General features: G+C 40.3%; 1 protein-coding gene across 1 annotated transcript in view; it reads right to left on the bottom strand.

The window, feature by feature from the left end:
• Nucleotides 1-3,802: 3,802 nt before the first annotated feature.
• Nucleotides 3,803-12,420, bottom strand: part of LOC138952316 (neuroglobin-like) — a 118,934-nt gene continuing 110,316 nt past the window's right edge. The window contains exons 2-3 of the mRNA XM_070323957.1: nt 11,457-11,694; nt 3,803-4,494 (exon numbers count right to left, since the gene is read on the bottom strand). Coding sequence (XP_070180058.1) covers nt 4,327-4,494; nt 11,457-11,694 — 406 coding nt within the window. The 3' untranslated portion in view covers nt 3,803-4,326. The remainder of the gene's footprint in view (nt 4,495-11,456; nt 11,695-12,420) is intronic.

Genomic DNA, 12,420 nt, shown 5'->3' on the forward strand with positions numbered 1-12,420 from the left:
GTTTGTCTGTACACGCGGAGATGGATCGCAAATACATGTCCTGTCAAGTCACATGGGAAAGCATGCCTTAATACACCCAAGAATTATGAATATTCACATTTTTAAACACATACACATGCGGCAGAGCTATTTCCGGAATCGTCTGATGCTCTTTGATCACAAGACAGAAGGCAACACAAACATACATAACAACAAATGCTTTATGTGGAAACAAGATGTGTGCGTTGACATGTGTGCAACAGCAATTTTCCTAAATACACACATTTGTTTCTTTTGTTATCTCACAGTCATAACAAAATCATTAACTAGACAGATATGATCTGTACCTAACACGGGATGTCAAAATCTAAAAAAACAAGTAAAAATAAAAATAAAACTTAACACGTGCTAATAGCACACACACACACACACACACACACACACACACACACACACACACACACACACACACACACACACACACACACACACACACACACACTGAGAAAGACACACAGGCACAGACACACAAACACACACACACCACACACACACATACACACTCCCGCTTACACACACACGCACACCACACACCCACACCCACACACGCACATACACACACACACACACACACACACGTTACACGGTTAAAATAAGTAGTGTTTATTAATTTAATGTAACAAGCATGACAACAAAGAAATATAGGTTTACAGCCAAGTATGAAACCTAAGAGGTCATTCTGTAAGTAACATGACATAATGTAAAAGAAAATCGCTCATTTGCAAGTGGTGTGCAGTATTTTAGAAAAAAATAAGGAAAAAAAAGGAACAATATACGATACAGATGTTTGGTTCTTCGTGTTATTTGAAGGAGTTTTTTTTTAACTAACTGTACAACCCGTTTTAGAAAATATGTTTTCGAGGAAGAAATTCTGCTTGTTTATTGACTGCTGTGTTTTTTTTAAAACGCCTTTAATGTCTAAATAATTATTATATTATATGTACACATACTAGCAACAAAAAACAAACAAAAAACAAACAAAAAACAAACAAACAAACAAACAACATAAACACATAACAAAGAAAATAAACATAATAAAATGAAATGAAGGGCAACGTTGATAATCAACGAGTACGGTTTCCAAAAATTAAAAAATTAAAAAACTGAGAAAAAAAACCGATAAAAGTATAAGCACAAAATAAGAAGAAAAGAAAGAAAGAAAGAAAGAAAGAAAGAAAGAAAAGTAAAGAAAAAGGAAAGAAAGAAAAAAGAAAACGAAAAGAAAGAAAGATAAAAAAAAAGAAAGAAAAGAAAAAGGAAAGAAATTCAAGAAAGAAAGAATGGATAAACAAAGTTTACAATGACGATAAGGGACGACAAATCAAGGACTCTGCTCTACAGTCATAGAAGTATGCCTGCATATCTTTCATGACTATTCCACATATTATAAGCCGGTGAACACACAATTGTTTTACATGCATTGTGAACAGATTGGACAACTTTAGTGTCCACAGTATTCGTGCTGAAAAATTAACAACACGTCTGAAGGGCCCAGTGAACATCGATGTGAAAGAGGATGGAAACATGACAATGTTACAACAATAAGTTGGCTACATCATCGGAACATATTACCCCATGATAGAACGTTAAAACAAATCTCGCAGCGCATCTGCATACATCCGAAGCATTCGTCAAAAATCCAAAAAACCAGAAAGACTTCAGAATAAAAAAAGCAAGAATGGTAGGTTATTGGCGCTGGCACGTTTAATTATTGACAAAATAAAACGTTACTTTTACAGTAGGTGGACCCAGTCGTCTTTTAAGTGGACAGCCAGACAGACCAACATTTATGGTACAAATAATGAACTTATCTCAACGTCTTCGAAGAATATCCCATGCAAGATGCCGGAGAGGTACTGTAAATGCAACGTTTTGTTTTGTCAATAATTAAACGTTCCAAAAACCTACCATTCTTGTTTGTTTTTATTCTGAAGCATTCGTCAGGTTTTGTCACATACGTATGACAGTTTTCATCGAATGACCTCTAGCACTGTCGGGCAATGAAGATCAGTGAGTTTGTTAATCGGAGTTGTTCAACAAATATCCGTATCATGTTCAACAAACATCCACGATCGAATCTGAAAGATACCGACAAGTCTTTTGGTTTTGCAGAGTTGAAGGAACTACTTCCGGTATTACGATTATCAGCACCTCCAAATAAGTTCCTATACAGGCGTATCTATGGTATCATATTTTGATGATCAATAATCTTATTTGATACACTTTAAACTATGAAACATAGACTTCTGGGAATTCATTAAGGATAATCGATGAAAACAAAGGAGGTGATTAGAAAGGGAAAATTAACAATTTCTGAATATACTTGACGACACTTGACGATAGAACCTTTATTGCCCAGAAGAAATACCGCTTCTCATGCGAATTTGTTTTTCTTAATTTTTTTTCTAGCCTTTAGAGTAACTCTTCGGTAAACCTATGTCGAGTTTGTTAATGTATAAGGCAAAAAAAAAGAGTCTGTTTACGGAAACATAGGCAAAATAAATAGGGTCTGTAGGTCGGGAATTTTTTTTGTATTTTAATTTTTTTTTCTTTCAAAAAACCATATTTTTAAGTTATTTTGCCAAAAAACAAAGACATTTTAATTTTTTTTTAAATTTAATTGTTTTTAATTTTTTTCCCCAAATGCCAAAAAAAAGTCTAGGGTCGCGCGAAAAAATAGGGTCGGTCGGGATACCGTAAACAGACTATTTTTTAACACTCGAGACACATACCAAAAACCAACATTTTGGTTTTGTTTCCAGCAGAACGGTAATGTTTTGCTGAATTTATTTTAAAAAGTTACACTAATGTTAATCTTCAAATCAACTCAGGAAATCTTTGGGGGCACAGGAGAGATATTTTGGAGCTAAATTAATAGCCCCATAAAAACTGCTTTTTGAACGAAAAGGTTCGCGAGAGCATACCAGCTGACCACAGCAGCCGGGCCCCACAATTGACACGGTGTCTCACCAGCGACGTTCAAGAAACGTAGAGTTACTATAAATAACCCACGCTCAAAGCCGGCAAGACAACCCAGTGGAGAGAAGCTATTCTAAAAGGGAGACTACTGCGAGACCAACCCTGTTGCATTTAAAACAACGAACATGTCAAAAGGGCAAAGCTGTGCATGTCTCAGTCATGGCACCGGAGGGAGGATGCAGCACTTACACCAAAGTCTCAGACACACCAGACAGGGTTCATAATATATTGATTTTCAACACTGACTCTTTGGTTCATCACATTTCACATTGTGCACACACATTAGGGCATTGGGTTGGAAGGAGATAGTTGGACATTATGCGCATTGTTTGCACTTGGTCCTTGCAACACGCCATGATACACAGCTTGATAGATTAAGGGATAGTGCGCATGCAGACAAATGTTACAAATTCCATAATTATACTATTAATACTGCGCTATCCGCTGCATATTAAAGTATGGATTTCTAGATAAACACAATTTCTTACATTATTTTCTTGAAGCAAGGATGAGATGTACACAAACGCTACGCATTGCACCATTTAACGTGTACATATGTATTTTCCAAAAGAGTTATTAACATCACAAACACGTCTGTTTTACTTCTTTGCATCACAAAACATGTATTGACAAATGACACTCATAGAAATACGTTCGTTAATTGCACAGTAGGGCAGACGTCAGAGGTATATGGAAAAGGGGGTGGGGGTATAGCGGGGAACGTCGGGGGGGGGGGGGGGGGAGGGGGGAGTAAAGGAAACACGTTGGTGAAGGAGGAGCCAGCTATCAGGAAAACGATCAACATTGTGCAGTCGTGTTCTTGTTGCTGTATAAAGGTGCTTTGAAAGATACCACCAAAAACCAAGAAAGTGCGCCATCATCAGATGTTTGTGCTTCAAAAGTTAAACCAGAACATCAAGGAATTCACCGAAGCTTCGTTTTCTGCGAAACCTGACTCTCACTCTTGGGCTAGAGACAAAACGACCTGATTCTCCATCAAGCTAATATAACTTTCATTTAGCTTAGTGAGCCACGACAGATGTTACAAGTACGACCTAATAACCATCTTCTTCGATCCATGAGATCACCCGAAGTTTAGATAAAACCACAACAGATTTAATCTCTGCAAACATTCACTCGGAATAGGCTGTGCGCAACTGGCAACCTGTTCTTGCAAGCTTTGTGATACAACGGACAAACGCAGCACGCTGTCTTCGGCGCTCATACTCAAACTCGTAAAACAGTTTGTCACCTTGACTCAATTCTCTAACCAACATGGCCGCATGAGCCGACGCAGTGGGCTGACCCCTATGACCCCATGGCGTCATCAGTAGGTTCAATATCCGGGTTCTCCATGCCCCGCTTCATCTGTAGAGAGATGTAGTTGTACACGCGTCGCCACGCTTCTGCCGTTGCTGAGTCGTAGCGAGCGCCTAGCACCTGACCGAAGCCGTAGTTTAGAGATGGCCACAGTTTCTGAAACACATGGATACACATTTAAATTCAAAACAACACAAAAACAAGGAAACCAGAAAAAGAACAAAAATATCGAATTCGGAATCGAGAAAATGCCAAGTTCCACTGCGGCCAGCTAGGGGTGAATTAGTAGGTCAAAGAAAAGTAAATTATACTCGATGCGCCGAGAATCAGAGTCTGTGCAGACTACATTTATATAGCACTTAATGCAATTTCACAAATGGGCGTCTGGGCAAATCAACTCAACCACTAGGTACTGGGCAGAGCAGGCTCAACAAGAACTGAATCGAAGTTATTTAATCGGCTCAGCGACACTGGATTGGCAACATCATCATGGCATTTCTGGACTAATATGCAAAGTATGTACCGTTTAGAGAGTTTTGAGTAGTTTTTGTCGGGTAAAATCCCTTTAAGGGAAGAAACACTGCATGCAATGACAAGAAGTTCATTACAAATTTCTCGTCGTTTTAGCAATCCATGACAAATGGAAGTTGAGTGGAAAGGGTATTCCGAAACAACAAGAGCTAAACGACGAAATATATTCATGGTCTAACGGAGGGCATTTGCCTATTCAGCATGCAAAAACGTGAGTGTCGGATTAAATGAAAGGCAAGCTAGCCAGGCAGAATCTATGTAGAAAATGATTCAAAATTAATCTCCAAAGTGGCTTAGCCTGGCAAAGCAACACAAAAACGTGTCTCCAGGAAATGAAACTGCCGATGGGAATAACATGAAACGTCTTGTAAATCCTCCGAGGAGTTTTCTTTTCTTCATGTTCATATTTTCATGGGGAAACTTAGCCTTGCACTTTGTCCAAGCGTACGTACAGGCACCTTGCAAAGTATTGCAAAGACACCTAATTCCTTCCCGCTTAAAGCCCAAGTATGTCTCAAATGGTTTACAAAACGATTTAAATCTTCTAATGAAAAAATCAGTTCTAACCTTATGGAACACACTTGCAATAGCATTTAATAGCATTAAGTGAAACAGTTCGTTTGAATTGTTATTTAGCTCGCGTAAACCACACACCAGATTTAAAGAAATTCCCGCCCAGCACAGGAAGCAGCTAAGCTGTGATTTTGCTTGTTTCTTTTTCCAAAAGAAATATGCTTTTATTATATGTAAAATCCTGGACGAGTTTGTGATGGTTTACACAATGGTTTGCACAACACAAAGGTAAACCTTTCACTCTGCACGAAGAGCAAGGATCTGAAACTGGTTTATTCTCAAGGACACGAACGTTGCAGCATTGATTTGTCCGGAATACAATTGTCTTCCTCAATACTATTGTGTGTTGGGGAAAAGACAGTTCTTTCACATGAAGCTACTAACTACACAACTTTATTTTGCAATGATGTGTCGTTTAAGCAGTTGTGTGTGTTATTATAGTGCTAAAAAGATGTTTTCTGTTGTTGCAAATGAAGGTTGCTGTTTTATTGTCAAACAATTTTAGTTAGATCCTTTTAGCCATTTCAGAACAAAGTCCTTCCTTTTCCCTTTCTGTTTGCTACTCAACTAATATTGCAAGAAAGAAAACCCTCGCACAAAGTGGAAGCTTACATATAGCGTCAATATATTCTCCCTCCCTCCTTACTTGTCATCAAAACTGACAAAGTACTCTCCAACTAGGTCCCTCAGGTTCTCATCCAAGTCCCTAGAACTAAACTAAAATCAGCTGGACAAAGATCCTTCCGATTCCAAGTCCCTACACTCTGGAACTCACTTCCCCTAGCAGTCCGCCAGTCTCCTTCACTACCATCATTTAAGATTAAACTGAAGACTCACCTGTACAAATCTGCCTTTTACTAAATTGAACAAAGTAATTAGGACATTGAAGCTGTGGTGCAATGCGTGCATGTGACTTGTGAGTGAATGTGCTAAATGATAATATAAGATGTTTGGTGGCTTGTTGACAGACCAGCTTTTTTGTTGGTCCAAGGGGACCATATCGTCTTTTGTTTCATCTTTATCGACCAAGGCCGAAGGCCGCGGTTGATAAATATGAGACAAAGGGCGATATGCTCCCCGAGGACCAACAACAAAGTGCTGGTCTGACAACAAGCTACCAAACATCGTTTTTGTCATCATTTTGGTTGTGCAACAAAATGCACAATAACCCACAGGGAGACGAATTTTTAGAATCCAACTCCGGGCCACAAAGCATCGTCACAGTAGCACGAGATAACACGTCAAACTTGTATATGTATGTGACGTCAAACGTAGCTTGTTGACGCTTTTCGTCCAGTCTGAAAATGTACAGAGCTGCGATCATACCTGTGAATTCAGTAAGTGTTGAGCATATTTCTTTTCTTTTAAGTGTTTATGACTTTTCGTTGTGGATTTTGCGATTACAGAGATAAGTTGCAAATTGACCATGAGTCGCCGCGGTAATTATCAACATTGATTGGGTCTTTGAGAGTGAATGCTTACAATCGTTGTCCTCGGAAACACAAATCCAAAGCCACGATGGTTCCACACATCAAACAATCAGCCTGATTGGCTTTTACTTTGACAATCCACGTTTCACATGAAAGCTCAAACCCATTCACAACCTCGAGTTATTGCATGGGGAACATGAGATTTATTTACCAGGTGTTTGTGAATGAAAACTCGTGAAAATGATGACAAGTTTACTTGTTGACTGGTTGTTTTTAAACCTTGTTGAGGATCATATGTGTATCTGGTTGTTGTTAATAAAAAGTTAACTATTAGTATTAATGCCTGTATTGTATGATGAATTGAATTCGATGTTTTTAATGTGTATTGGGTTTAAAAGTCCTAATGTATTATTATAATACAGTATGCCTGTTGTTAGTTGTTTAATTTGTTGCCCCACAGTCTGTGTTACATCTTCGTTCCGTTTTAGATCTGCACGCTTTTATGCAAGTTCTGTTTTATTGTCAGTCTTTTTATGTGTAACTATGTGTCTATTACTTATCTTATGTATTTTCATCTTTTTAAAAACAATTTTTCTAGATTATCTTATATAACTATAAGTGGTCGTTGTCTATGAATTTTTTAATTTTTTTGTAATGCTTGTATGTTATTTCCTACGAGGAAACTCTTTATATGTAAAATGTTGAATTTTAATGTCTAATGTAAAGCGCCATGAGACTGCCATTTGGCGGTGAACAGCGCTATAAAAGAATGTTTTATTATTATTATTATTACTACAAATCAGTTCTCGGTACAAAGTATTTGGCTGAAGATATTTAATAGCTTGTCCCATGCGTCGATTGCCGCTAATGGGAAACAAACGTGAAAAGAAGTTTGTCGCAATATCTGCTGCTGCTGCTGCTGCTGTGTGTGTGTGTGTGTGTGTGTGTGTGTGTGTGTGTGTGTGTGTGTGTTGTGTGTGTGTGTGTTTATGTGTGTGTGTATGTGTGTTGTGGTTGTTATTGTTGTTGCAGTTTGACGTAAATCTACTGATGTAGTGTGTGTGTGTGTGTGTGTGTGTGTGTGTGTGTGTGTGTGTGTGTGTGTGTGTGTGTGTGTGTGTGTGTGTGTGTGTGTTTGCGAGTGCGAGTGCGAGTGTGTGTGTGTATGTATGTGTGTGTGTGTGTGTTGCTGTTTGACGTAAAATCTGCCGTCGAAGTTTATCGGAAAATTGTCCTGTCTTAAAAATACAAAAGCCCAGCCCTGCAAAGTGTGACAAGAAAATGTAAGAAACACGACACACCGAAGGCAAGGGCCTCTGGAATCTTATCGTGCATTTGTACGACAAAATTGTCGCAAAATTGTCCGGTCCTGTCGCAAAAGTCGAAGTTTGTCGCAAAATTGTCCTGCAGCAAAAGTACAAGAGGCTATCCCTGCAAAGTTTGCAAGAAGATGAATGAAACATAACACAGAAGAAGAGGCAAGCGCCTCTGGAATCTTATCGCACATTTTTACGACCAGGCAGCGAAGCAACAAATGGGATTATCTGAACACAAAAACTTTATTTCCCGCCTGCGGGCAGATGAGCTTCAGCTCATAGTTCTCATCCCGTCTGGGAATTAACACCATTCGCGGATAAAAGACAGGTCAGTAGCTCAGCCGAATAATGAAGGTTCTTACGCGTTCGCTGTTGCAAGTAATTGGTGGGATTATTTTTTGTTGTCTCTTTATGATTTCTTGCCAATCCCAATTTTCTTCGTCTTCTGCAGATTATAACTTGGTGACGTTGATGGTTAGGCGTGTTCTGGGCGAAGCAGAGTGATACTCTAACTGTAGTCAATCTAGCAATTTCAGTAGTGCTCTCGGTATGTTGTAGAAGGTTGGTCATAATGAAAGTTACTGCAGTTAAATGGTCAAAATATTCTACCAGTTTAAAAAAAAAAAAAAAATTGCGCAAATTACAAGTTTTTGACGTAAAAGCTTCATGACATATTCTGTCAGTAGAGATCTGGACCTTCACGGTCAGACGTATTGTGGCTGAACAGATTTGAGATACATACTGACTGATTTCAGACTTGCATTTTTCGCAGCTTTCTACCAGAATTAAAGCTAGTTTAAATACTGGCTTACGCATTTTCGCTTGGTATATGGTATCTTCTCATTTTCTTAAGATGATATTGATGACATAAGTGATCAATAGCGTTCTAAAATGAAATGAAATGAAATGAATGAAATAAATGGGACACTAAGTGAGATACTAATAAGAATGCCTAGTTCTTGGGAGTGCTTCGGGTGATACAGGACGTCAAATAGTCTGCTGCAAGTTGGGCTGATGGGGTCTATGTCGACCAAAAGAGTGGGATTCCCTGCAGGTGGAGTTCCTGTAGGTGGATTCCCTGTATACAGGGAATACCACACGGTGTAGTTCCTGTACCGTTTCGCTGATATCGCTGAAAGTCACGTGATGCTGAGCGACATCGGTAGAATTTGATGTTTTTCGATCTTTTTTTATATTTCTTAGAAATTCGAGTATGGTTTGCAAGTTTTATTGAAAAACTACACCCTGTGGGATTCCCTGTATACAACGAATCCCCCTACAGGATCTCCACCTACAGTTTGTTTGTTTGTTTGCTTAACGCCCAGCCGACCACGAAGGGCCATATCAGGGCGGAGCTGCTTTGACATATAACGTGCGCCACACACAAGACAGAAGTTGCAGCACAGGCTTCATGTCTCACCCAGTCACATTATTCTGACACCGGACCAACCAGTCCTAGCACTAACCCCATAATGCCAGACGCCAGGCGGAGCAGCCACTAGATTGCCAATTTTAAAGTCTTAGGTATGACCCGGCCGGGGTTCGAACCCACGACCTCCCGATCACGGGGCGGACGCCTTACCACTAGGCCAACCGTGCCGGTATCTCCACCTACAGGGAATCCCACTCTTTTGGTCGACATAGCCCCCATCAGCGCAAGTTGGTGGTCCTACTATTTTGTTGTTGCCGTGTATGACTTATTAATGAAGAACGCCTGGCTCAGCACTAGATCATCTCTAAAGTTCACGACGTACAAATAAAGAATTGAGAAGAGAAGCGAGACCGACAAGACTTGTTCCGAGGAAATGCCAGGAAGTCAATAAATCAGATATAATACTGACATTTTCCGATTGATGGACTGAAGTCAGATAAAAACGAGATAGTAAGGAGGTCGGTAGCCAGTCAGACCAATTTCCAATTATGTGGCTAAACTATAACCCCGCATCATGCACACACACTGACGGTGACTTTACAACGGGGCGAGGCATAATTATTATGCTGGTTTTTTTTATTCTTCTTTTGTTTCGTTCTTTTTGTTTTGTTCCTGAAACAAATGAATGTTTTCCTCCATTCTTTGGGACTTACCACATTATGCTCCAGTTCAGACGGCAAGAAAAGTTCATCGAAGTTAGCATTCTTACGCACGCGATTCTTACTAAGAAATGTAGAATTATTTTTTATTTATGCTACAAAGTGTAATCATCGCAGAGGGGAGTGAAAAAAGAAGAACATTCAGAAATGGTATTTTTCTTGATCGTGTCATCACTCAAAAGTTTGACTTGGAAATGTTATTGTCACAGACAGTCAAACGAGGAATTAGAGGGAACACGAGATTCTGAAGTTCGTGACATTCGTAGACAGCAAGAGGCAAGCATTACAGTACGTCAACTAACCGGATTTTGCTTGAGACAGCTAAGTGAGTTAATTATCGGCTCATCTAATTGTCTCCTGCCCCTCTCTTACGGCACTTCTCCTCGCCACAGTCTCTCTGGGTGCTTGTCCGTCAATGCAATTAGTCTTGTTGATCTGACTAGACTTTTACAGATGTTGCGAATACAAGGATCCGTGCTTCCCCCCTTCTTCAGTACTCGAGCGGTCTGCGAGACGAACGTCCCTCACACACAAATAATTGACCCCTCCGGACAGACAGACAGACAGACAGACGGCAGACAGACGGCAGACAGACAGACAGACAGACAAACGATAGACAGAAAGACACACAGAGACAGACAGACAGAGCCACAGATAGAGACAGATATAACAAGAAATTCCTCCGAGGTAGGAAAAACACCCCCGTCCTTACCACTCTCACTGCCACCAACTGAGAAGGTTATTTCCCTTTGACCATTAATATGTCCCTCTATAAGTCCTTGTAGAATCTTAATCCACCAATAACTCCCTAACCGTGTGTTTGACTGGTCCCAATTTTTGTAAGGACCGTCTCAGGAATGTATAGAACCTGTTCACTAAGTTTGGTGACGATCGGTCCGTTCATTCTTGAGATCTATATGCGAACACAAACACACAAACAAACAAACACATCGACCGAATCCTATACACACCCCTATACCGGGGGTGTAAAGACAGAGACAGAGACAGACATACAATGGCAGAGACAGAGATTTAGACGGAAACACAGACAAACAGCGAGACAAAGAAACAGCGACAAACACAGCAACAAAGTAAAAACAGAGAAACAGCGACAAACACAGCAACAAAGTAAAAACAGAGAAACACAGACAGCCACAACCAATAAGTCCAGACAAACCTTCAACATCTGAGGCTTGACGTGTCGCCTGACGTGCGTCTGGCCGATGGAGACCAGCACACTGTTGAGGAAATCAGAGTCCTCGAGACTCTCCACCGCGGCGCCCAGGCCCTCCATGACGGTGACCGCGTGCTTCTGCAGCATGTCGCGATCCACGTCCATCTCCAGCTGGTTCACCTCGTTCACTCGGACGATCTTCGGGAACAGCCGCTTCAGCTCCGGCTCCGTCTCGAACAGTCTGGAATAATATGTAGGGTATGATTTTGTGAAGAGAAAATAAGAATGTAAAAGGGAATAATCATCAGGGAAAAAAATATAGATGCGGCTGCGTCTCGAACAGTCTGAAAACAAGGCGGGTGTGTGTTGAGAGAGGCATAATCTGGAACAATCGTTTCACATTCAGTTCTGTTTTGAAGAGTGAGAAGGTAGCATTATCGGAAACAAATACATGTGTTGAAATGGCTATGGCTTGCCGAAGAACCATGTTCAGCAGCCGATCCATAACTGTAAACGCATAAGTTTTTCCAAGATAAAGTATACGCTTTGTTAAGGAGGGAACTTAAGTTTGTGACAAAATAAGCTTAATTTAAAGTCAACATGTCGTGACAATGTCAAAACATAGTCAAAGGAGAACAAAAACTCGCGAACCCGAAAGACGAATGTATCAAAAGACAGTGTTCTAACAGTAACACTTTGCTTGTCTACGTCTACTGAAATGGGCCAGCACGACTCTAACACACCGTGACAGAGACAATTTGAGGTCTGGTTCTGTTCACGGAGGTTTCGGCCAGACTGAAATGGACTGTGATTGTGCGAAGCCACTCCGCGCAAATGGCACAAGAACATAAAACCCCTCGGGATCTGATCGCGGTAGTAACTGGGAAGAGGAATCCAGTGCAGTGATCTATGAACAACGGTGTTGTTGTCTGTCTCTTTATAATTGCACCATCTTGTGTTAGAGATA

Source organism: Littorina saxatilis, linkage group LG17 (assembly GCF_037325665.1).
Source record: "Littorina saxatilis isolate snail1 linkage group LG17, US_GU_Lsax_2.0, whole genome shotgun sequence".
In the NCBI taxonomy this organism is placed as follows: Eukaryota; Metazoa; Mollusca; class Gastropoda; order Littorinimorpha; family Littorinidae; genus Littorina; species Littorina saxatilis.